Genomic DNA, 27,447 nt, shown 5'->3' on the forward strand with positions numbered 1-27,447 from the left:
TGTAGGTAAGCTTAACTAAGAATATAAAAATCCCGGCCTGGAGGTTCTTCGATTGTCTTATCACTTTGTATTGTGAGTAAATAAGTTAGTTTCATATATATTTTTTTTTCAATATAACGAGGTTTTTCTATTCCTGATCAGACTATATGTTCAAATTAGTGATGGCGTGACAAATATAGTATGAGTATGTTTGTATATCTAGGAATGTAATATCACCGAACAAAATCTACGTACTATTTATTATAATTACATATTTTTGTAATAATAGAAATTATGTTATTATAAAATTTTATGTTAAGGAATTAAAAATATAGTTTCTTGAAAATTATTTAATAAAATGATTGTGTTTTATTTTAATTAATATTCAATATCATTTTCATTAAAATATATTTAAATGTTTCTTGTTAATTTCAAATCGTTAATATTCAAATTTTGGTGTGCATTCATCGTAATTTTTACATTACATTACAATAAATATAAAATATTTATTGTAACGAATACTAAAATACTGAAAATATGTAAACCTCTTTTACTTTTATATAACTATGCATAAACAGTAATCCTACGTAACACGATATAAGGAGCTGGTGTTACACACAAGCGGTGGCGGAAACACATAACTTAAAAATGTGCTATCGAAAACCGAACTAAAAATCAAGTCCTATAATTATATATACTATTTTTAGGAATAACCATTGTATCTATAGGTATTTAGTTTAATTAGGCCGAATCACAGATATTACAATTCCAATACTAGTGCGGTCAGAGTGGTATTTAGGTTAGACGCGAGTCCTCCGATCAATAACGTTCAAACGGCGTTGGTGTACGGTGTGCAAAAAGGATATATCTCTACTAATATTATAAAGAGAATAGATTTGTATTTTCAGATTTTTGTATGTATTAGAATAAAACAATTGGGCCGATTTCAAAACTTTTTGACCATTAATAACCTATTGTTACGAGCGTAGGGGATAGAGTTAAAACGACTTAAATTTTTCCCTTAAATTTATTCGCGACTCGCACAGTTGTTCTTTAACACTTCACGACACACAAACACAGCGCACTTTACAGAACACCACTATCACTATAACGCTTGCACTTTCACTCCGCGGTCACTTAATCTTCTTCGTAATTCGCTCAGGACTTCTTCACAGTTCATTTTTCACCGTAAGACTCCCCGAGTCCCGACTAACTCCCCTTATATACCTCGTTTCTTACTATTTTTTAATTCTACGTAGACGACTACGAATTTTTCGCTCCGTCTTTGCCTATAACCATACGTTTATAGAATCGTGTCATATATTTTTTATTTCCTTGCAGTTTATTTAATAAATAACATTGTGACAATCACTCGTTTTTGTATTACGAATGAATTATTCCACTTTTTGTTTAATCATAATATTTTGTTCAGTATTTTTAACTCATAGTGTACGTTCAAAAGAATTTACGAAGAAAGTTAAAGATGCTTTTGAAAAGGTTAAATCTGCTGCGAAGGCAGAAATTCAATACATTGCGATGACACCAGGTTTTTATTGGTTTTCTTGTTATTAATATTTTTTAGTTAAAGGCTATTACATTACACCAGAATGTTACTAGGATGATGTGTCAAATGACAGACTCATATATCATATACAATCATTACTCGAAAACACGCACTGACCGAAAAATTCCGATTTTAAATTTTACATTTAATATCCCAAAGGTACGAAGTGGTGCGGTCCCGGTAACATAGCAAATAAACCAAGTGATTTAGGACAACATAAGAAGGTCGACGAATGCTGCAGAGACCATGATCATTGTCCGGGAGCTATCCCACCCGGTGGAACGAGACATAACTTAACTAATAAATCCATATTTGCAAGGTTAGTTTATGTAAAAAACAATATATCACAATTTTGAATAATGTTTGCTAAAGGATTAGTTTTTTTTATTAGTATTTTTATCAGTAGATAATATCTACTGATTCATTCGTGTTAGATTAAACTAAGTATCTAAGGAGTAAAACTCAAGTTACTTAGTTCGGAAACGCTTATAATGAAGTTATGGAATCAATAACACTAACAAATGGTTAAAAGTTGCTGGGAAACCGGCCATAAGTACACTAAAAAGTAAAAACTAGCGTTTATGTCTCGCGTAATAATAGGTTTTTTTTTCTTAACAGATTCTTCAGTGCTTAGGTCACTATATTAAAGCTATTTCTCTAATTTTATATGATCCAGGTCTCCGTGTAAATGTGATCAATCATTACACCAATGCCTCAGATTCATACACAACATATCGGCTATGAAGTCCGGCTTGTGGTTCTACGATGCTCTCGGTATGAAATGTTACAAGAAGGACTATCCCGTTATAAGTTGCAAGAAGAGAGGAGGGTATGTTTTAACTATATTTTCAAGGAGAATTCTTTACAATAGATAGGTAAAGATAATAACCTATATATATAAAAGAAAGACGTGTTAGTTACACTATTTATAACTCAAGACCGGCTTTAGCGATATGGCAAAATTGGTAAGGAGGTAGCTTAGAGCCAGAAGTCGGACATAGGATACTATTTAATCCGTTTATGGATGGATGTTTCTGGATGAAATTTGGCACAGATGTAGAGGATAGTCTGGAAGAACACATAGGCTATTTAGTTTTGTTTTTTTTTTAATTCCACGCGGACGGGGTTGCGGGCGTAAGCTAGTTTTGTTATAACCAAAAGTGCAACGTATTTACATGGAAAGTTTTTATAATTTGTGAAAGTAAAATATCGATATATTATGGTTATAAAACGCTATAATTCAATAAGGTGATAAAGTGATATTTATTATAACTTTATTGCAGGTGGTTGAAAAGCAAATGCGTAGAATATGTGTTCAACACGACTGCGGAACAACGCTATCAATGGTTTGATGTACCGAATTACTATCCATAAATTGGTCTATATTCTATATCTATATCTGTACTTATATTATAAAGAGGCAAGATTTATATTATTGGATTTTTGTATATATTTGATTCACGCAAAACTACTGGGCCAATTTTAAAAATTCTTTTACCATTAAAAAGGTAATTTTAACATTTTAATTACACATAATCATACTTCTAACTTACTTTTTTAATCTACCCCCAAAAAGAAGGAGGTTTCGAATTTGTCTGTACTCATTTTTTTATATTATCATATAATTAGATGTCAAATCAGTAAACGGTCACCGGAAATTGTCTAAATAGCGAAGCTGTCCTTAGACTTCAGCATATTTCCGCAAACGATTAGATGGAAGGATGCATGTTTGGTAGGTATCTTAATGGCTCTAAGGATCTCATTAAAATTCATCACAGATGTAGAACATAATCTGAAAGAACACAAAGATTACGTAATTTTTTTTTCGCACAACCAAAGTTATTTGCTAATCTGGTAGGAAAAAAAACTATGAGAAATAAAGAAGCGGCATTTGTATCATTTATTTACCCCAGCATACTTCATTGGTACATTGTTAAAGATTTTTATTCATTAAAGATAGTGTTATTCGTATTTCTGTAATACAAGAATACATCTTGTTTGCACACGAATGGTTACTGGATTAATATACATTTTTATTTATTAATTATATTTCCGTATAAATAACCATACACGTTACATGTGATAAAAGATATGGATACAGTTTTATAACAATGTATAAACAAGTAAACAACTTTAAACGGTGTTTAAGATAACACTAGAAATATATTAATGTTTAGAAAAAAGTTCAATCGATGGCTTATATATAGGAGAGCGCAATATGGTCACTGCTGGCCCACGTAATGTACAATCACTTAATACATATGACAGATGGAGTTTAAACTGCTAAGTTATATATTTATATATTTTAGCCCTCAGCCGTAAGCGGACGTATCTTTGACTGAACTAACGCACAACTGTGGTACGATTGTCGATTGTTTCGCAGCCAAATCGATTAGTGTGAGCACCTCCATATAAGCTCAGAGGAATCAAAGCGAGACTAAACAGTTGTTCGATAGTTTAGTCAAATGTGAGCGCGCGCTTTAAATGTTATGTATCGAGCCTTAGATATATTGAATGTAAAATCTATGCGACAGAGACAATACTCTACAATTTTGTGGAGCATTGTCTCTTTCTAAAGCCAGATATGTAAAACGGCAGGGCTTAACTCGTATAACTAGTAAATCGCAAGCTAATTTTGTTATATATAGGTGAAAAGATTTAAATTGTCAACGGTATATATCCGTCGATATGAAGCTATATAAAGGACTTAATGGATTATCCCTTGTACGAAGTGAGCATCTCAAAATAGCTTATAGTCCAAGCAACCTTATCGAACAATATTTACAATAACAATTTTATTTATTAGGAAAAACATTTGGTACGATTCATACACGCATGAATGGTTTACAAGTTAACAAATAAAACAATTGAAAGAGACGAGAGCTCAACATTTGCTACAATCCTTGTAAATTGTCAGATAAAAATCCAACGTATATATAATATGATGGAAATATCGGATTTTTGTACTCTATCTGACAGTGACGTCACTTTTAAGCTATCTGAGCCTCTTTCAGCCAGTAGTGGAATAAGCCCTTAGTTATATTCCTTTATCATTAAATTTAGTTGTTAATATTTACTGTTTTTTACATTTGATGCCGAGAAATAATATAAATATTTAGTCATGAAAGTGGATGGGTACATCGGTAGTGGTAGAGATTGATGGATTACATGAAAAACGGTATGTTCAAGAATTGATGAGTGAGATGACGGAAGATAGATCGATATGGAGGACGAAAAGCTTGTGTACTAGGCCTACATAAATGACAATAACAGGGAGATAACGAAACTGAGAAATAATTGGTACTTTTGTATTGTGCAATTACTGAAAAGTTTCAGATTCAAACAACTCGAATATATTTACCTCTAAGGTTTTTTGTTAAAATCTTTTAGAAGATTATTAGTAAATTTAACTAAGTTATTAAATTCATTATTAAGGAAGCGACGTTATAAAGCGATTACTAACTTTTTGACAGTTATTGTAGAGTATTTCAATTGATGATTGCATTTTAAATCCAATTCTATTTCTATTTCTCGACATCAGACGTTTTACAGTGTTTTACAACAGAAATAAAAAATAAAAAACATCTCAATAAAAGGCGTTGAAATTCAATTTAAATGAAGTCAAACATCAAAAAAATTCTATCGTTATGGTGTACTAGCATTCTAATAAATTGTTTGAGTATAAAACAGTTTTGTTATTTCAAGTATAATTTTCACTTCGTAGCTATATTCGGAATTAACATTTTTTTCACAGAACTAAATTTCAAGTTGAAAATAATATTCCAATTCAATAAATAACATTGAATACGTGTTCAAAACGGTTGAAAAGTCATTTTGTAAAAAAAAAAAATAAATATAAAACTTAACGGAAAAATTCATGCAAGCAGTCTTTTTGCGGCTTTTTCGCCATTAGCGTTAATTGTGTATTTAGTTTTTAATTACCAATTTCTTGAAAACCCGATGCAATTATTATTTAATTAATACATAATAGTTTTCCAAAAAGGTTATAACAGTTATTAATGAGAATATTCGAAATACAATGAGTTTTTTTCTCATTGTGTTGAATAATAGTAACGAAGTTGGATCGGTTTTCGAGCGGAAACATTTACAAGTATCCATTTTCCCGGTCGAGTGTTGCCTTAACCGTACTATAATGCATTTTTGTTCAACGTAGTCTGCAATTGAGGTCGGGACGCTTTCAACGAGAAAAATCACGGTTTTAAAATCATTCGCTCGTTTTAGCGAAACAATACATTACTGTAGATACTTCATGAAAAACATTTGATTAACTCTATTATTCATTAAAGTTCGAATTTTAAAACGGCTTACAGTTATATTAACTTTTAAAATCTTAAATGATTTTTTTACTTTTAAAATTGTTTCGACTTTCGTATTGATGATTTTATTCTAACCTACAATTTGTAAATAAAAACTTACAAGCTGTACAATCAGCATATTTTACGGTTAATATTTTTTTTTTATCTTTAAGAGCTTTATTGCATACATTACCAGTCACACAATACAAGAATTCATCAACCATTCTTTATTTCTGTATAACGACTATTGTTATTATTGCTAAAATTATTTACTATATTAACTTGTGGTATGTTAAATATAATTTAAATACTTACATGCAAAAAAGCCCTTAAACATGGAACATATTTAAAACTATTTAATGAATTCTATATTTGACTATTACAATGACAGTTGACAGTTGTTTAAAAAGTTTGCATAACAATGCAAAATATTGCCATAAACAAAAATTTAAAACATTTCAAAACTCGAAACAACATTTCTATTTAATGCGATGATGCTGCTATATTTATAGGAATGACAAAGATGTTATCACGTCTACTATCACAGAATTTTTTATTTCGAGTAACATTTGAGAACTGCGTAGAATGAATGTTAACTAAAAATATCGTTTTACAGATTAAAAAAAAACTTTTCGATGACATTAACTAATTTATCAAAATGCAAATTTTAATCTGAGCCCGAGATAAAAATTTGCGATTCGATAATATAAGTATAAGACATTTCCAATCGTAAGAGCCAGTCAAATAATTTAGTTAACAAATTTGTGTACAAAAAATACTCAAACATGGAATTGTTTAAATATCTATAATGCTTATTTTGTTTCGTGGCAGTATTACCTAAATATTTCATAAATCAATAACATTCATTTCACCTATCTTTTAATATTTTTATTTATTCATAACAGTAATTTAAATTTCAGAGAAGAATCGGAGACAATCTTTGTACAATACTATAAACTTTCAATACAATATGTATTTAAATATTGTTCAACGATATTCAACATGGGAAAGAGGTTTCCTTATTTGGATCTCGAGAAAAGAAGATCTAGCAACAAACAACACAATATAAACTATCTCATACAACAACGGGAGTGCCAATTCAACTCACACAATTTATACATAAATTAAACATTAAAAGTTAATGGGAACATTTTACATATTAATAGTAATTAATCTAGTCTAACAAATGACCACAGGCCCAAGACAGAAAATTCAAGATAAAACTATCGGGCGTCGACTATCGAGACTTCAACCGTGCGGCTATTGAGACTGCACTAACATATGAATATTCACTAAACTGTGCGTTTATTGATTTTATTTACAGTCCTTAAACATATTCCCATAACTGTCGAACGATTTGTAGAAAACCCGATTTACACGATTTGCCTTCCAGCAGCAGCAGAACCATTTCGTTAAATAATAAACAATTAGAGGCGTCGCACTTACTTTTAAACGATTTACGATTCGACGAGCACGCACTGAGGCCACGGAGGGCCGCGGCGCCGACATTATTTGCCGCCGAGGCCGAATTTCATGAAGATTAGCTCCTTGCCTTTGCTGAGGATGTCTCCGCCAGGAGCGGTCATCTCCGTGAACTTCTGCATTAAATTCGGCTGCGAGGTGGGGGGCTGCGTGGTGGGGGGTTGCGGCTGGGGCGCGGGCACGACGGCAGGACCGGCGCGGCGTGCTGGCGAGGGCTGCGGGGGCGGCGCGGCGGCCGGCGTGCCCGGCGACTGCACCGGCGTGCTCGTGTTACCAGCGCTCGTGCGCGCGATCGTGCTCGCCGCCTGACCGCTCGCCGCGCCTCTCGCCCTCGCCTGCTGTTGCAAACCTTCCTACACCCCATACTTTATAAGTTCCTGGTACTTTCAAATATAAAATATCTCGACCTCTATACGTTGAATTGAACAACCACAGTAACTTAACTCAATTTCAGCTGAATATAGAGAATCGTTTATTGGATCAACTTCGACGAAAAGGCTGAAAGCTAATGATGCAATGAAGCACGATTAAATATATAAGTAACCCAGATTAATTGCTTTTTTGTTACACAATCACAGCTAGTATCATTCAAAAGCGCATTTTCTTATCATAAAGAGTATTTGTTTCTTACACAAAAGTGAAGATAGTTTTTGTTATCCATTATGCTATGTTGTTCCCACAATTCTATACGTATAGAAATCGAGACGTCTTTCTAAATGAAGTTGGTTGGAGATATTAGTAAATGATAAAGGTTCTAGAATCATCACTACTTACTAGCAATATGAAATGGGCTTCGTCCTCAAAATGTATAGTTATTTTGATAAATATTAATCTAGTTATTCTATCTGTAACCACATTAGGTGTAATGTCCAACCACATAACCACACTAACTCTCAAAAGGTTAAAGAATCAAACTAATTTGTTCAAAGAGATCAAATAGCTAAATCATCAAAAATAATTTCTTCTCTTATCTTTAGATGTCCATTATAAGACTTTCTGTTGTTATCTTCTTATTTATTAAAACAGTGTGCATTACATTTGTTCACACAACACATATAGTGCATAGCATTCGATCACAATTTCATGCATGCATACCAACATTGTGCATGCACATGCAAACCGCCAAACAAAGCGAGATAGAGAAGATAGTGATAGCATTGGAAGATATAATAATAAATGGTGACATTAAAATAAAAATAATCACAGTCACATTCCTTATTAAAACAAAAACAGACTAGAAAGAGAAATCACAAGGAAAGGATAAGCATAAGTCCTGATTGTAGTAACCCATGTAAGGGACCGTAACTATGGGTCCACAGGATCTGTATACGATTGTAAACGGGTGATGGTATTTTAATGTAAGTGAAGCATACGCCAGTGTCTTCTGTACTAGTATGTATGAATAGGTATCCTATAGGCATAACAACTAATGACGTATTGAATAAACATGAACCAAAACAACTCATCCGTCATTTTGAAATCACAAAATGCGGCTCTCGTAGTACTGGCCGCTGCAATGGTCACGCCGGAATAACAACGGAGGGAAAATAAAAAAAATGAAGAAAAAGAAATAGTGAAAAATAATTTAAAAATAAAACTAAATGAAGTGAATGACAGTCGAACGAAAAACGAACTAGAAAGTACCCTTGCATAGTATGTTTGATAACGGTATTGTTGTGGGTCAATTATAAACGGTATTTATTTTTTACCTGAGAATTCGCCTGTTCTGGATTACTGGCGGATGTGTTGTGGTCTAACTGAGAAGGGGGAAGAGGGCAGGCATCTAGCAAACAGACAATACACACAACATATATAGTGACCACAGACAACCGCTTGAATCTTGGACCACACGTCACGACCATCGTGCTCTGGCCTATGCTATGTTGCGTGTATTTCTTCAGACCCGCCTACCCCGTGTCCAGTGACAGTTACCGTAATAACAAATAAAATAATACCACCAGAGAAAATAAAAGAAAACAGGAAAGACAGTTTAAAACGTAGATTAAAAAAAATAGCACGATTAAATTGACATTGATTTTATTCATCCAAAATTGTCATGACCGTGTTCCTAGTTTGACCATATTGCTATTTAAGTTTGAGCGATGTTGGTGACTGTGTAATCCAAGATAGTGTTTTTCAGCATAAGTGTACACCAAGAGTCTTTGTGCTCCGTGGATTGCAACCGGACTCGCTTTCGCCTCAAACAAATGTAGTAGAGCTCCTAAAAGAGATTATGTGTTTGACTGTACAATGTTTTGTAAACAAGTGATGATTTCGAAACTCGTAGCGCCGAGTCCCGTCACAATCGCAACACCGTGTACGAGAAAGATGACAGACAGTACCAGAGCGGAAAGGCGAGCGCTCGCAGTAAGTCACATAGCAAGTCCAAGGTGCAAACATGAAACACTCAAAGCTCTCAGTGATCCGCACCGAGACTGACTCGGTCGGACGTAAGTCGCATATTCAATTATATCCTTGACAACTAACAATTATTTTAACTAGAACAGCGAATATCGAAAAGCCTCTTCAGGGATGTCAGATGTACCATCTATCCTACTTGTAAAATTCATATTCAAAAATCTTACTTATCAATTAATCGATTTCATTTTATGTGACGAATATAGTTTGCCTTTGGCTTTAGTAGCATCGAAGGACCATAGGTGGCCATAGGCGCCACTTAACATGCTACTTAGCCTCTCACATCAGCGGAGGATTCCCGTGTGGATAATCCACCACTCAATGAATAATTAGATACTGTCGCACAACTGTTTGTTTATTTGCTCAAGCTTGCTTTTTATAATAAAATTATTACGCTAACGAAATACCCTGTTATCTGCATTGTCATCTAACATCCCTGCAGCATCATCGGCGCTACTCATTACAATACATCGAGAGCAAAGAGGCGAACCTGTCTTACGAAGATGGTTGCGTGGCGCGGGGGCGACGTTATCCCGCGGCGGCGGGGGCGGGCCGCGGGCGCCGGGCCCGGGCGCGGCACCCCGGCCCCGCCCGGCGCCCGGGATCTGCGGCGTTGGGCCCGGGCCTACACCTCGCCCAGTCATTCCAGCTACTCCCTGGGCTACACCTAGACAACAGAATAAACACCAATATGCAAAAATGTATACTCAAAAACATTGTACTTTAAACTTTTATGAAATTTGGTGTGCAAACCTTGACCAGAGTGACCCGGGGGACCGTACTGGTCGTTCGCCTCAGTAAGGAAGTTGCTGGGTACAAGGCCGCGCATGCCGTCGATCTCCGCCATGTAGAACCCGTCGTCGTCCATCTCGCCGTAAACGTGAATTATCTGACCCGTCTGGAAGCTAAGCTCCGCCTGAAAAGGACTATAACATAGAATACCGTTCACACCATTAATTCCTAAATTAGTCAATTTCTGCGTTTTTATTTTTAAAGCAAAAGTAAATTTATTATGACATAACTACCAGTTTTAAAGGGTAAAGAAAGTATGAGGACTAGGAATCTAAAGGGAAGGGAGGAAAAATATAATTTGGTAGTATTTTTGTAAACTCACATCAGCGTCGACATTTGGGCTTAGTTCCTGCGGATCATAGTCGTACAAGGCAACCATGCGCCGGACGGGTTGGTTCGCGTAGGCATCGGTCCAGCGGTCGCGAGGCTTCGCCACCTGCCCTGTAGCTTCTTGCTCCGACACTTCTACCACCATGTTGTGCGGCACGTAGCCGCGGCGCCCCCGACACTCGCCCCAGTAGAAACCGTCAGCATCTTTGTCACCCCAAACCTGGGAACAAGATATCTGTTTTGACAAATCCAAAGAAACACCAGCTGACTAATTTAATTGAAATATTTATATTGATAAAAGCCAACCTTAATCGTGTCTCCCTCGCTGAACGGTAGCTCCTCATCACAACTCTCAGGATTAGGACTCATGGTCGCCGGATCGTAATCGAACAAAGCGATGAAGTAGCGACTCCTCTTAGATTGCGGGTGGGCTTGCGCCTGGCGCGGCCCCGATTGCGGCCCGCGGGGACCCGGCGGGGGCGCGCCACGCGGCCCGTACTGCATGCCCCCCTGCATCCCGCTCTGTACGCTGCCCTGCATGCCACCCTGCATGCCACTCTGCATGCCGCCCTGCATGGCACCCTGCATGCCACTCTGCATGGTACCCTGCATGCTGCTCTGCATGTTACCCTGAATGCCGCCCTGCTGACCCACCTATCATAACAACATATTCAAGAATATTTAATTGTTATCAAGAAAAACAAATCAAAATACAAAAACGTAACAGGCAGTTAAAAAAGTGAGAAGATGCTAAAATGCAGAATGAAGTAACATCTAATAATTCATTTATCTACTAAAAAATGTGTACTTGTTGTGGGTAATCATTAACGGGTCAAATGAAATATAAATGTATTTTTGTATTAAAAGTTTCAGTGGTCAGTGTTATAGAGGATGACATGAACCTGGTGGGGGTTAGGAGGGCGGCCCCTTTCGTGGTGGTTTCTCGGGGGCGGGTTCTGGTACTGCTGCGGCTGGCCGGGGTACTGGGCCGGCTGGCTACTTGGGAACTGGCCGGCCGGTGGATAGGGGGGTTGCTGCGTGCCATGGTAGGCTGGTGTACTCGGGTACTGCTGACCCGAAGGCGGCTGCGACGCTTGACTCGGTTGGGACGGTTGCTGCTGACGTCCGTACGAACCAACACATTAATAAGGTTAGATTTTTCTATTACAAAGCCAACAGCAATAATAACCAAGCTTGTAGCCAATAGTCATCATCGTCTTAATGCGATCGGAAGCGATAGAAAACGTTACCTTCATCCGGAACATTTAATTTAGACATTCCTTTAACTCTATTCAAACCCCCATGCACAACGAAAGCTAGCGTGCAGCGTTTCATCTTGAAATCACTTATAATTGTGAATGTATTACGCCTTGTTCCATGTCAGGCTCCTAGCATTTTGATTCGCAGAGAGAAACAATATAAGAAAAGTGATCCAATTTATTCTTCAGACGTAGTTTCAGTATTAATAACCTTTTAAAAAGAGAGAACGAGTGTGTAAGAATTGTTGTTTTGAGTAAAGGAGTTGAAGCCAAGACAACATGCAGGAACAACAGACACGCTCGGCGCATGCTCGGGTGAAATGAATCTGTGTCGAGTAATCTGTAAGAATATTCTGACGTTTTCAATAATTTGATTTGCATCTTAGCTACGTTTAATATATAAAAACCTTACTGGTGTAAGGGTAGTGTACCGGTGTAGTGTAAACAATCCAAGACGCAACAGTGACAAGTGAAGAGATGAGAACACAAACAACGGAAAAGTGGTAAAGTCGTGATTCGGAAAGTCGGTACAAATCGAAAGAGACAGAGCGCAGTGAACAAGTGCCAGCACATGGAGAGCACATCGATGACAGTTAGAGAGATCGCAGACCTGCGGCCGGCGGCGCGTCGCCTCATCCTCTTCGCAACTCAACTGCTCCGCGGCGCCCTCTTTAGTGATTTCGATGGCCGGTATCCCCGATTGCTGATAGTACCACACAGTCATTCAACATTTTTTTACACAAAACATCGTTCTAACTAGACATAACGAAATGAAAGTTATGGCAGTGTCTAATGGATGGTTGGTGAAGAAAAGAATTATAGGCGATAGAAGTAACATATTCCAACGTTATTAACGTGACAACACTAACCATCAAAGCGTGAAAAGGTTGTTTACGAAGCATTTGTTTATATAGGAGTGATAGATAGGCACAATAATTTAAAACAATCACATTTGTTGAAGTATATAGAGAAGGCTAAGAAGAGCAAAGGAAGCCGACATATGTACATAAGGTTGTTAATTAACGTCCATCTGTTGAAATGTTGTAGAAATAATTCTTGTAACAGAATTTATTTGCATAAAACAAATCTAATGATCTGTTTCCTTTATTGTAAACATGTATGATATGATATAGTGTTGACAATGTATGATTTAAATATGTAACCCTATACGTTAATAATAGTCTATCTAGATTTCTTGGCTATACCTACTGTAAAGGTTCAAAATTTCAGTTCAAACAAATCCACACATGTTCTCCCAAACGTGACATCTAGCTCTACTAGTTTTGTATCAAATCCATCTATTTGTGTCGTATAAACTTTAAAAACTAAACGTCGTTATTTTCTATAACGACTTTTATTATTTTAAAATATCAACTAAAACCTACATTGTCACTAAGCTGTTTATCATTGTCTACGTTTATATGAACGAAAAGCATACTCAAAATTAAATATCTTTTATATGTTATTTAAATCACTACAGTAAATTTTATGAGTGTATCATAACTAAAATAACGGGCACACTGTGTATACAGATTAAAAAAAATAAAACAACATAAAAACTAATGACTGTAACTAAAACACTCTCAAACAACAAAAAAGATAAAACAAAAAAGGTGTATTATAAATTTAAGAAAGAAATATAAAACAAAAAGAAGGTTAAAAACGTGTTAAAATTCCTTACCGAAGGGGTTATTTTGTCGAATATACTCTTTAGTAGACCTGTGCCGAATCCACCGGTTTGCTACGGAAAGGTGTATAACAGTTATGTGAGAGAGCGAGGTAAAGTTATTCGGAATGAATTAATATATGATTCTGGAGGGTTCTGTCTGTGTCACAAAGTACAAGCTCTTTATATGTTCTAGTATACAAAAGGTACGGTGTGGATTGTTCAGGTAATGGCCAATAGCACTAGAGACGCTAATCTAGTTGCAAGCGGTATGCAGTTAACTTATGATCGCTCGGCCCTTTGTGCAACTATATTGTGGCGGAGTGACCGTCGTGTACCGGACTGCAAAACTACCGGAGGAAAGGCCAGCGACAGAACGACAGGAAATAGTATAAAGAGTGCAGTTTGCAACACCGAATAAGCGTCGCTCGCGATTTGTTTCATAAAAACCAACATTAACGACGATAAACTAGAAAATTCTGATTTTGAATCTTAGGTACCATGTAATAAGAAACAACAAATCGCACACGATACTAGAAGAGAGCGTATGATATGTATTTTTTAACTTCAAATTCAGAGTTTAGCAAAACGACTTAGCGCAGAACAAATTCATGTTATTAAAGATCGAATTCAGTGTTTCGGAATGACTATGATTTTGAGGTCTCCATTTCAATTATAAAAAACGAGTTCGATTTTTAACAATTTGAATTATTCTTAACTGTCCAAATTGATTTGTAGGTTATTGAATTTGAAGTTAAATAATAATTAGATTCAATGACAGCCAATAAAGAGACAAGGATTTAAATTAAACAAAATTAATGGTAAACAATAAGCAAATACTCGTTCGTATTTAAAATGGCGGTATATGATGATTTACACAAACTTTACAACACTGATTTGCAATCTATAATACACACAAGTGCTGTGCCTCAACAACAACAGGTCAAAACAATTTTAGGTTAGTTAAAAAAGAAAGAAATAATAAAAAATGTCACAAATAAGCAAAATTTTATTACAGAATTGCCAACGTTTTTGTTAAATTTCAAAATGTAGATATTCAAAGTCACGAATTTAGTTGGAAATTTTAAAATGTTTCAGTTAATCGTCTGCAGATCGACATAAACAGCAATTTATTTTGTTTTTATTGTCAATAATGAAATGCAATTTTAAACTTCGAATATTTGACAAATTCGTAAACCATCAAAATTTTATAACGTAATTTTATGCAAAAGTACATTTTTACATCTTTTTAGGTTTTTTTAGCCATGCTTCATTTTAATCTGCAGTCGATAGTTCTTGCAATACCAATTATAAATTTTAATGTGAACGCAATAAGTAGATAAGAAATGCATGTTTACCTGAGCAGCGTGTTGATCGTGACGATTCGCACTCGGAAATATTTCCTTATCGGATAAGTTTTCGTCGTGCTCTATGACTTGCTGCTGCTGTTGGTAGGGCTGCGGTCTCTGCTGGCCGCGGAAGCCGGGCGTGGGCTGGTTCAGCATCGGCGCCCCGCGCGGCATCCTCGACGCCACACCGCGCAGCACGGCCGGCGGGATCGCCGTTGGGGCGCTATCGCTGGATTGGCTGTCTCGAGATTTTGTACGGACCTGAAAACAAAATACTTATAAACATCTGAAATCGCGATTTAAAAAATCTAGATCTTGTGCAAACTCAGCGATGCGTTAGGTCCTCAGATTTTGTTAGTAATTAAGCGCAAATATATCGAAACGTAGCGCTCGAAAAGCCTACTGAAGCTCCGTACGATACTCACAGTGACACACTTTGGATTGAGGCCAATGAGTTTGCCAATGTCGATGAGAGCGTGATCACCGGTCGGTGAGTCAACGTCGGTGACCTTCTTCCCATCGGCGTACACCGCGTATCCGGTCACGGGGCCGGAGGCCGGAGGGCGCAGTACGGGCTGCCAGGTCACTAGGAGCGTTCCGTCCTGGGGCCCCGCTTCCACCTGCGACACCGCACCAATCACCACCAACAATCCAGCCAAAATTACTAAGGCCAATCAGTTTAAACAATTCAAATTTGTGACCGATATCGAATATATCAAAAGATCACATCGGGGATTAATTGACGTCACATAGGTGGGATAGGCTAAAACTTGACAAGGTGAGCATCTCTATGAGCGGTTAAAAATTTGTCCTAGCGCTGGATTTATGGTTGCGATTGACGCGACTTGTTCGAAATTGTCGACCGTGCCGCGTGCTCGGAGGTTGTGACATTACTTTAGGAACGGGGTTGCATGGTCCAGTGATAAAATAAATGGATAGAATTACTCATAATAATCATCACACACTTCGTGAGCGTTAAAAAGCTATCTTAAGTGCGTGTGCAATGAATGTAACTATCGGTTGGGTTCAGGAAGCAGATATTTTATTTCTAGAAATCAAAAGTATTTACATCGAGAGGATGACAAATAAGTCATGTCGAATGTTATGAATACACAAGGGTAATGTCATTAGTTAATTAGCGAGCAGGGAATGTGATTGTAAAGTGTGAAGAGTTTGTTTAAAGCATGCTGAATCACATCATGCTAGATCAGTTAAAGGGAAAAAGGTACCATAATCTCATTCGGAGGGTCAGGCAGGCCTTTTGGTAACGTTCGGAAGTCAGTGTACGCGCCGGGAGCTTCTTCTATTGGTATTCCAGGCGGGCCCGTTCTTAAGTGCTTCGCCCTCACAGTCACTCGATATTGCGTACTGGGCGAGAGGCCAGTGATCGTATGGCGATATATTCCCGGCTTAACTGTTCTGACCTGTAAACATCTCGTTTTTAGATGGAAGCTTATTAAATCTATCAGAAAATAAATGTATTTTTTCTTACTTCAACGTTATTGACGCAGACTACATGTTGGTGATTTGAGTTCGCTGGTAGCCAGGAAATGACAGCTTGTGAGCAGGTAACGCCGCTGGCGCGGACGCAGGTGGGGCCCATGTTGCTAGTGTCTCGACCTATCACCATGGTACACGCTGCGTCCCGCGACGTACGACGTGTAGCGGTTACTGACCGTACACTTATTCTATGCGGCTTCAATAACAAAGAAAACAACTTAAAACAAGGTAACAAAAATATCAGTAAGATTTGTATGATATTGTAAAACACACTTACTCGGTTAGCATCTACTCCTTCGACTAAGGCGCGAGTGCGTTCGGATGCCTTAACGGTGGTTTTGAGAACGCCGTCGACGTACACGTGGTAGCTTTCGATGTTGGCCTGCTGTACCCCCTCGGGCGCCGTCCAGCCGATGAGCACCGACTTGTTGAGCTGCCTCTCGAGCGTGAGCTGCCTTGGCGCGGGCACTAACGACGAGAAAAACAGCTCGGCTGTTGAGGTCCGAGGGCAGATCGAGGGAGTGCGGCCAAAGGCGAAGTGCGAAAACCAAGAAGCGTGCGCCGAAGTCCGTTCGTTAGGAAAGGACGGATAGGAAAGGACAAAGGATCAGCTATAAAACTATTTATCTATATCTCTACAATTTGCTTCAGTTAATTTTGATAATTGTTTAAGAATTTTTTAAGAAAAAAATCATGCAAATTTTAAAATCTAGTAAATCAAGTGAATATTTCTAATTTTAATTTGATTATGTTAATTTAGATTCAGCTACAGTGTAAATAATCTAGCAATGTGTAATATATTCTAGTAAATTATCTGATTGTGAAACTAAATTTAAGAATAACTAGGTACGTGTAATGTTGGAATAAAAAAAATATATTCACCGTTGTCGTCGTCTTCGGGGCCTTCGCTAATGTCTGCCATTTCACTGAGACGCGCCACGTCGCGGCTGAGGGACAGATCGCTTATCGTCGTAGTGGTTGTGGGCTCATCCGAGTCTCGTAACGTCGCTATCACCGCCTGGGAACGTCGCTAATTATTCAAATAGAGCAATCTGGTTTTTAAGTCAATATGATTAAAAATTAATATTTTTGAACCCCCTATAAGCCAAATACTTTATAGGATTCTCAATATAAATTGGATACATGGATTAATAAATATACCTGATGAAATTCTAATAGATCGTCTCCGACCAGCCTTTGCACAAAGTTTGCGGGGACAAAGCCACGACGTCCATCAAGCATTTCAGCTTCAAGCACAGAAGCGTTGGGGTCTGGAGGACCCCATACGATTAAGTAATCGCCAGCATTAAGCGTCAGTTCACCGTCAGCACTTTCGATACTAGAAAAATAATCGTTCTTATATTTTTCGCTTTTTCTTTGTCGTAGTTTAACTTCTTCATATTAATTTTACTGTATGTACTTACTCAGGAGGGTCGTAAGAGAACCGTGCAATGTATACGCAGCAACGGCCTTTACCGGGAATATCTAACATGTCAACTTGAGTCTCTACTGGCGCGCCCCCATTCATAAAATGAGTATTGCGAACTGTAAAACAGAATAATACATAAAAAGGTTATATTTTAAGCAAATTAATAAAATGTACAAGTTTTTAAATAATCTTACCATCCATATCCAATCCAGCATTTGGCATCATTCTTGTTAATCCTCTTTGATTTCTATCATGACTAAATCCAGGGTCTAAACCACCTAGTCTATCAGTTCCGAATTGGCTATCTAATCCTAAGTTCCACGTCGGTTGATGCGGTGTTACTGGAGTCGGTACCCTAACTATATTCGAAGTATTAGTCCCATATCTACCTAAGCCGAGATCTATTTCGTCCAAGGGTTTCAATTTAATGTTCATCGAAGTTCCTGGCAAGCCACCGGTCAGTAGAGGATTGGTGTAAGTTCCGGCACTTGTGCCATAAGCGGCGGTCCCAGTTAGACTAGTGTTGAGAGCGCTGAGCTGCGTGCCGGTTGCGATATTTGTTATATTTCCTATTCCTCCGGCGAGTGAGGATTGTAATCCCAACGTATGAGTAATAGCGCCGGGAAGTGACGTCGGAACAGTATTCAAGCCTGTTAGTCCTGATCCGGCCATCGTTCCTGTCAACGTTGGACCAGTGAGCGTACCACCTAAACTCATTGCAGAAACGTTACCAGTAATATTCTGAAGGTTACTCTGTAGACCGGCCAGGGTGCTGGATATTTGGCTGATACTGTTAACAAGGGGCGCGGTGACGGGATTGGTAAAACTAACTTGATGCGTGTTTGACAAACCGTAGGTATTAGTCGAGTACGAGGGTATAGGGTTAGAATAAGACGTAGGATTGTGCGCGCTCATGGAATATGCAACGGAGTTGGAGTTGGGTGCGGTGAACTGTCCAGTCGCGTGCAGAGAGGACAACGTGGGCATCGTGTTGCTCTGACAGATAGCTACGTGGCCCGTGGTACTCGAGTACGAATGTGGTAGCGGTGAAGGGGTCGGTGAATGAAACTCTCCGAGGGCTTGATTGGATCCGCTCGACTGCATACCTGATAACATAAATTTAAGCATTAAAGAAAGTGATCTATTATGATGTCAATTTTTTTTTTAATCCCGTTACCGTGTGTAGTTGATCTAGTGTGGTCTAGCTCGGCAAGGATTCTGTTGTCCTGCTCTATCTTGGCCATGATGCGTTCTATCTCCGAAGCGGGCTGAGGGGCCGGCGCGGACCAGGTGGAGGAGGTCGTAGCCCCGCGTGCGCGCAGCGCCGACGACAGCTCCAGCTGCAACTCTTCGCAACGAACCGTCTCCAAGGCGGCCTACCAGTAATTGTAACTTTAGTACTTATACCAAAAATATACTACGCTCTAGAACTACATTTAAAACATACTACAGATGAGCTGTAAATGCTACCTTTAATGTTAAATAGAGTAGGGGTGAACGGGGTAGACATTAATTAAAAAAAGAAATTCAATCACGTAATACCTATGCATGTGTGGTAGACAATAGTAGGTAAATTTATCCGTACCTTCTTTTCGAGTTCTCGGACGCGGGACTGTAGCTGTTCAACGTTGTGCGCGTCGAGCGGCGAGCGTTGCGCGTTCCGCAGCTGTGAGAGCGCGTCAGCGTGCGCGCGCTCGGCGTCTGCACGCGCGCGCTCCGCCTCGCGTAGCCGCCGCGATAGCGCCTCTGAGTCCGCCACGCCCGATATACTACCGTAACCACTCATTGTCTGTCGACAAAAACGTATTTTTTTTTACTTAATGCTCGATATGATAATACTCATTACGCAGATGCTTTAAAAAATCCGAGAAGTTAAACTCGCTTTTAATTACACGCACTGTACAACTGGCCTGTATCTCCTATTCATATTTCTTTTGCCTGTGTAATAACTGAAAGAAAACACTATCGCCGGCTATTTGTTCGAATCCTTTCCACAATGACCATAAGTAGTAATCTTTGTACTTTTACATTGCAGCTCGTTATTTAAATATAGGACAAACAAATAACCTATTTGTGCATACAGAACATGCCATGAACGTTATGCGTTGATTTCCCGACTGGCATAAAGTTTACAAACCATAAACTATAAAAAACAAAAGGCATAAAGTGTACATATTGTTTGAATGCTGGATGGTAGTGGAGCATCGGAGTGTAATAAACACGAAGGTGTAATCTACGTATGAATAATTTATTGATTCTATGTCGATGTCGAGTCGTTCATGGCTCGTCCTTCACGATATCGATTGACGTCAAAATAAATGACGATAAAAGCTCATAGATACAGGTTGAACCGTTTAATGGAAAAAAAAATAAAAGCGTTATGTCAACTAAAACAAAAATGGGCTTAATACAATCTAATATCAAATGACATTTTAAAGTCTGAATAACCGTATCTTACACTTATAAAGGTTACTTTTAGTGTTTAAATAAAATATTTATAACCTGTAACGTAGTATTTGGATTATATTTTCCAGTCAAGGCGATCACACTCTTGGATATAGCAAGTTTCACCATTAACGGAAAATGTCACGAAGGACATCATAATTGCTATTAAAACATTTTTTATAACTTCACACAAATCTTGAGGATATGTTGTGATGTATGGAGAATTTACATAATAAACATTACAATAACTTTTGGTAAAAAATCCTAAGTAGCTTGTGTGCTTTATTAAACTCAAAATTGTTTCGCAAAATGTAATGCCACAAAAATAAGATGGATTTATTTTCGTGTCTACAAATAGAACTGTATATTATACAAGATGTTTGTGACGTAGACAGACGTCTCGCCGAGTCCTTAGAGGGTCGCCACACTGTCTGATGTTGTAATGTGTCTCTAGACAAGGCTCTATTCATATATTATATTACATTATTAACATAACATACTTGTATATTTATTATATTCATGTGATGTAGTGACTATGTTTCGATATTAGACTTGTACATAAGGTCTCTGTAAATCAATTAGTTAAATGTTTTCTATTTCTACAATCCAGTTAATTTTAACGCCCTAAAATTAGTAGAAATTGCTTTAACATGTTGTTACACATAATTATTATTTTATTGTTACACGAAATATCTATAACCATTTTACATCTACAGTATTTGTTAAAATTTAATATCAATTTATAAAACTTACCCTCCATTATTGAATATGTCATTTTTTTCTTAAAAATGAATTGATCAAGCTTTCTTAGTTGTGTCTATTCACTAACAATATACTAAACGTGCTCGCAAGTTTTTCGAGAACTGTTCCCAGCAAAAACCACCATCTGCTTATAGCAAGCCACGTTCAACCCTCATCAAAATGTGCATACATTACAATAACAAAAAGTAGTCAAATATGTCACTAGCGGATAGAAGCGAACGCGTTCATTTTAAACGAGGACAAAAAAGAACCAACTGTATCCATACTATTTTACTCTCGCAGCACTTTCAGAAAACAAAAAGCGTATATAAAAAACAAAACTCGAGCATTTCCCACTGTTGTATATCATGCTCTTTTACTTTTAACCGTGCAAATGGCCCGCGCAAACGTCACTCCGCCATACTCGAGGCTTTATGCCGCCGACTAGTCTCGCAAGACTAAAAAGTGCGCCGACCTCATTCGAGGCACATCCTTCCCCTTCCACTTTTTCTCTCGTGATTTTTTTACCCCCCAAACCCGGGGCGTCGTCGGCCGGTCTGTGAGACTTGGCAAGATTGCCAGACTATGTACGCAATACGGCTTTAAGGCGCAACGCTTCTTTTATGTTCAGTTACGGCTTAATTAACGGATAACATAATCATTTTTTTAGAATAATACTCGATGTACTTTCAGAAAACAAAAATTTATAATTTGTTTAAAATTATCTTCAGGCTGGTACATATTTTTCATGTTACATAAAGAAAATGTTTAAGCAATGAGAAATAAAATACACGGAATTATAAGTAAAATACAAGTATTCAAGTGTCTAATAACTTTAATATAAGCACTATAAAGAGACGTTCAAGTTTCCTAATATCTAAGTTTGTGAACTGTCGCAACATTTGGCACTTATTGCTACGAAATTGTCGTAGCCTTTTTTAAAAGTATTCGAAACTTAAAGCCACTTTGTCTTACAGAAAAAGCAGTACATGTGTCTAATTTTATTTTTATAACGTATAAAACTTTCAAATAATTAGTATTCTTGAAACTCATTACGAATTAATTATTATACGTAGCTCCCAAAATCTTTTGTAGAAGTGCGTAGAGGCTGCTACGAGTAAACTATAAATTTCATTTTTATTGAAAACTCACAACGTTTTCAAATGAAGCAGTAGTTAGATTGCCTGCTGATGTTCTGAAATAATAAAGGTATAGTACCCCAGAATATTGTTATAAATTAAAAAAGAAAACTGTCTATACTCTTTTGGGACGTTAGACTTATTTATTATTTAAACATTAAAAAAACATGTTAACTAGAATAGTCTAACACTAACCGACATTCATTTTAATAATTATAAGCAGTTACCGCAACCACTAAATATTTATCAAGCGGTCAGTGGTTTGTTAAAAACTTTTAAGCGACTACCTGACTCGAATACAAATGTAAATAGTCGAATAATTGAGTGCTCAAAAATGTAATGAACAATTTAAATAATTGGGTTTAGACTTCAATAAACTATTTATCTGTTAAAAATGCAATTTACTAAAATAAATAAATAAATAACAATGTAAGTGTAAGTGTAAGATATCATAATTTAAAATATTTAATAAGGTGAAGTTATGAATAAATCGAGAATGCTCTGAGAAATCATACTCTCAACTACTAACTCAATAAGCAATGGCAATCCCTCCCTTCCACTTAACTACTACCCTCTCGAACACCAATGTAAAACGACACGATTTCGTCAGATAACATTTATACAATATTAATAACCACCACCGTTTGCATTGTTTTTGTTTCTTGCTGCTAATATACAAGTAGATTTTTGTATTTAGCGAAGAATAAAACAACAATAACAACAGTTAGACAAGTCTTGTAAAATTGTCGCAACATTATAAATTGTCGTAAACTCTCCGATAAACGATTCACAACAAAAACTAAATGAAAGATGTAAAAAAGACATTGCAGATATTTTTATGGGAAACTTAAGTAGCTCGATAGCACATCGACCTGATAAACTTGAGCCAGAGGCACGTGCCAAGAAGCGATGGGGCGGCGGGCGGCGGGCGGCGTGTAAGCTTACTGTGAGCTAAGATTAAATAAATCCCAATATACGTATCATGCCAACATTTTACATATTACAGGCTGAATAACAATAAATACCACAATTTACTAACTAGTAACTTGCTCCAAACCAAATATTTTCAGACATAATCTAAATCTCGATTCCAAAATGTTTCTGAATATACTATCTCTCAGATAGGTAACATTAGCTATCGTTATTTTAAATTGTATACACCTGCTAAAAAGCATATTACTTTTTGTTACATCTAGGACATCTTCAATGTACACATTTCTTCAATATTTTTAGTGTACCATATTTCATAGTTCGGGGATAACAACAATGATAAACTTATAAAAAATCACTAATCTCATATTTAATTTTGTTACTCTTTGTCCAAAGAACATTTGTTCCTATTAAAGTGCTTCAAATTATACACGGCTATTCTTATAAAAGATTTCAGATCTGACCTTTGAACTTTTTTGCTGTGACGTTTAACATAAATCGTAGCATTAAACGGAGACAAGTCCGCCTGCGCATCACTTACCCTTTGTACTCCCAGATGACATTCCGTAAAATGAATAGGAATTTATTAAAACATGACATTTAGCTAAAGCGCAATTTGTCTTTCTATTCAGTACGTTGTTTTAAATGTACCAAATATCTAAATATATAATTATTGCAAAATAACATGGATAAAAAACAAAAATGGCGTCAACTACAAAAAAGATTACCATAAATATGGTTTCGATTTAGAATCAGTAATGAGAATAACATTGATTAAAATGTTCATCTATAATTCTCTGCAACAAAACCGTTGATCATAAAAAAATGTTTCCGTAGCAAATGCTTTGGGTAAAACGTTCAATTCTTTAGAGCGTCTAGACGGGACGTCGTTATTCCGCTGACGAAGGTTTGAAACGAGAGGCCCGCGATTGCTACTCTATATTACAACTGAATCAATCAATCATTATTCTGACATCAAAAGGTATGTAAACGATGATTAACCGAAAAGCAAATTTTACTAATGCATTTCAAATCATACTAACATTATAAATGCGAAAGTTTAGATGGATGGGTGAATGTTTGTTAGAGTCTGTAGCCTAAACTGCTGAACAGATGTCGATAAAACTTGGCATAGATGTAGAGGATAGTCTGGAAGAACACATATCAGATAAGCAATTCGTACTCAAATATCTGTAATTCAATCAATCATAAGTACCAACACATCTTCACGAAACCAGGTTACCTGATATTCATTGCCCATAGACAATTGCAACATCATGTGTTGCAGTTGTTTTTTGTTTTATTAAACGCAGGAGAGGATAAACTGAAAAAGCCATTTCCTTTTCCTGTTCGTTCACATCTCTTTCCTATCTTTACCTAATATAAAAAGGGTGGAAAGACATTAAGGACTAGAATTAACGGCATGACACTCTTCAGAAGAAATGCGGAATGACACTTGACGCTTGTCTTTTGTGTGGTTGAGGTAATGCGGCTGATTTCATGCCGTAATGCTACAGCGGACTTTAAGTTAATATTACCAAGATAATAACGTAAAAACAATTTAATTTGACAATATCATAAATTCTGATAACTCGTCTGAACTCCTACATTTTTATTAGTATTTGTTGCTGCAAAACTTTTACAGCGTATAAGCTTTATATTATACCGAGTTTATAATAAAATGTAGTGACTCAGTGCGGCTGCTTATTACTGCCCTTTTATTTAAGAACTTTTGCTTTATTCTGAGCATATTTTAATTAACTAGTACTACTAACTAATCAAGTTAGCTGAGTTTTTATTTAAGTCTTCTAGAATCTTCTAGAAAAACAATAAAGCTACGTATTATTGAATATTCTCAATTTTAGTGGGGCTATATGATTTAGAATCAATAATAACCAATTAAATATAATGATGAATTACATTACTTTTCGCACTTCTCAAAAGTCCTCTTACAGACAGCATAGGTTACTTCTAAATGAGGACAGGAGACTAATCTTTGCTGTAATCGGATCTGCAATAAATGTTGTCTGAAACGTCCAAAAAACAACAATCATTGCACAATGTTTAAGATTTAACGGTTTAATATGTAAATATTTAATTATAATCCTAATCAAACATCGCGTTGGTGAATTCATACAAAAGTTTAATACGCTTTATATCCGGGGCCAGGATTTTATTTAAGAGCTCCGACGCGCAGCTTTTGGCAACGGTTCGCGTGCTCGCCTGCCTACCTACTAAATATTACAATAACTTGATATCAAAGCCAAGCCAAGTACATCGACCGCATTTGTTTGGAAACCCTCTTTCTCTTGTAATTTGGCTGACATTGTTCGGCAAATATATTTTTATCATCGACTATTTTGCTTGACTGATAGTAGGGGAATATATTTGTTCTGGCATGTGTGACTATTTATACTTGTATTAACATTTAAACCACTCTGAAGAGTCAGGTGTCATTCAATTCATGTTCATTCCAGAAGATAAAAATGTAATTACCTGTCAATGGTCAAACTTACAAATACAATATAAAATCGAATTCTTGCATATATGGTGCCTGAATGTAATTTTAAAATATGTTCTATTAAAAAAAAAGAAATAATTATTAACCTAATAGACATAGTTACATTAAGATAAAATATTTTTAAATTATTTCATCATCTAGGTAGTACAAATTCGTGTTCATATCGAAAAGTGACACAAAACGCAAGACAGCAGCTGTCTTGGAATAAAGATGCGTGCTTACGTTCTCAAATAATATTGTACTTCATTTGTATAAGTGCTTATATAAATCCAATACATGTGTACAAGACTTATAAAAGAACACGAGATACCGAGAGCACAGCCTTATTCCATTTTCCTCTTCGCCGCAAATAGACTTGTGGCTAAATACTGAAACGAATTGAAATACCTCGCTTCGTAAGCGCCGCTTACAACCTAATAGACATCAACATTTTAAAGGAATTTGGAGTTTGAGCGTGGTCTTCTCATTTAAGACGCTGTTACATATTTAAAAGACGTTTCAGTATTCGGCCGTTACATTGATACAATTGAAGTAACATAAAATTGTAACTTAAATATGACTTGCTTCAACATTTAAGGTTATTTAGAATTCCAGTGTTGGTTATGTTATAATTTATCAACCTGTAACGCAGTACAACAATACATGCGTATGTCCTACATTACTTTTAAGCGAAGGCAAAGTACAGCATAATAAAATCGATATCTACTTCACGTTGCTTAAAAATGAACTATGCTGGTTGTACATTAAAGCTGCGTTTTGTCTAAACCTTTGTAGAAATGCACGTTAAAGCCTGTGAAGGACCTCCGTGGATACCGTTGACAGGCGCGCGACTTGGCCATTATCGCCATGTTTTAAAAGGCCACCATTATTTCACAGTTTTGTCGTGCGTCGTGCCATAGAAAGTCTTTGACAACATCCTAGTCACGGCGATCGATAGTGGCCAGGTTCGAGCGTCAACACGGCCCGTTGCCGATGCATTGTTTTGTCTAGAGCATTAATTAGTTTTACGTAGCGTGAAGCGAGTGTGTACTCACGCTAGTGGCGATCCGTCGAGCGGGTCACATCGGATGGCCGCACCGGCCCGTTCGGTTTCGAAGAAGCACCTTCCGGCCACTCGATCTCCAACTTGCGTAACATTTATATAACGCACATAGTAGTACGGGTACGGTCAGAGACGCGCACGGGCGCCGCGATCGGCCCGACCTGCCATGTTGGATACGGTGAGACCGAGGGCGGCGTCGCGTCGACGCGCGTCTTCACAGCGCCAGAGTTTCAGTTTGAACGAGCGTCGGTGTCGGATACGGTACGGCGGCGAACGACTAGCTCGAAAGGAAAATAAAAAAGTATATATGGCGGAGCGGTCGGGCGGTCGGGAGCTAGAGACCCATGCCGCTCGATAGGCGGGCGCATGCGTGAGCGAGGCGCGCGTCACACTGCCCCGCGCCCCAGCCCGCCGCGCGCCGGCCGCACGCCGGCCGCCTCTCAATGGAACGGTCACACTCGACACACGCACCGTCACTCCACTCCACTGCCGGCCCTACTTCGACTCTTTCTAATTAATGGCCCTTTCGAGTAGAACTTCATGTG

The 27,447-nt window shown here is 37.4% G+C and overlaps 2 protein-coding genes across 5 annotated transcripts; one reads left to right on the forward strand and one right to left on the reverse strand.

Moving 5' to 3' along the window:
- Positions 1-1,692: 1,692 nt before the first annotated feature.
- Positions 1,693-2,962, forward strand: LOC106105928 (phospholipase A2-like; the record flags this gene model as incomplete). The annotated part of the gene is made up of 3 exons (XM_013286407.1): positions 1,693-1,862; positions 2,220-2,372; positions 2,827-2,962. Coding segments are annotated over 3 exons (414 nt in total), but the record flags the coding sequence as incomplete, so codon positions are not given.
- A 458-nt stretch (positions 2,963-3,420) lies between these two features.
- On the reverse strand, positions 3,421-27,078 carry LOC106107705 (RIMS-binding protein 2). 4 transcript variants are annotated; one of them, XM_013288692.1, is made up of 21 exons: positions 26,895-27,078; positions 19,670-19,873; positions 19,262-19,460; positions 18,279-19,190; positions 18,080-18,200; positions 17,817-17,994; positions 17,538-17,685; positions 16,933-17,147; positions 16,648-16,851; positions 16,385-16,579; positions 15,581-15,775; positions 15,165-15,416; positions 13,822-13,881; positions 12,751-12,843; positions 11,784-11,999; positions 11,188-11,535; positions 10,874-11,101; positions 10,513-10,675; positions 10,250-10,426; positions 9,051-9,124; positions 3,421-7,694 (listed from the first exon to the last, which is right to left on the reverse strand). In XM_013288692.1, exons 2-21 carry the CDS (start codon positions 19,868-19,870, stop codon positions 7,368-7,370), a joined length of 4,506 nt encoding a protein of 1,501 aa, XP_013144146.1. In that variant the 5' UTR covers positions 19,871-19,873; positions 26,895-27,078; the 3' UTR covers positions 3,421-7,367. The 4 variants fall into 4 exon arrangements, with proteins under 4 accessions (XP_013144146.1, XP_013144153.1, XP_013144169.1 ...); XM_013288699.1 differs by lacking the exon at positions 26,895-27,078 and adding an exon at positions 21,283-21,698 and having other exon boundaries at positions 17,538-17,673; XM_013288715.1 differs by lacking the exons at positions 12,751-12,843; positions 13,822-13,881; positions 26,895-27,078 and adding an exon at positions 21,283-21,698 and having other exon boundaries at positions 11,784-11,996.
- Positions 27,079-27,447: the final 369 nt, after the last annotated feature.

The sequence above is a fragment of the Papilio polytes genome, unplaced genomic scaffold, assembly GCF_000836215.1.
Source record: "Papilio polytes unplaced genomic scaffold, Ppol_1.0 DF824269.1, whole genome shotgun sequence".
NCBI classification, from domain to species: Eukaryota; Metazoa; Arthropoda; class Insecta; order Lepidoptera; family Papilionidae; genus Papilio; species Papilio polytes.

Coding starts and splice junctions, on each gene's coding strand:
- LOC106107705 (XM_013288692.1), bottom strand. CDS start 19,870: ATGAGTGGTTACGGTAGTATATCGGGCGTGGCGGACTCAGAGGCGCTA. Junction 19,191..19,261: donor CACTAGATCAACTACACACG/GTAACGGGATTA, acceptor TTATGTTATCAG/GTATGCAGTCGAGCGGATCC. Junction 10,427..10,512: donor CCCGGGTCACTCTGGTCAAG/GTTTGCACACCA, acceptor TCTGTTGTCTAG/GTGTAGCCCAGGGAGTAGCT.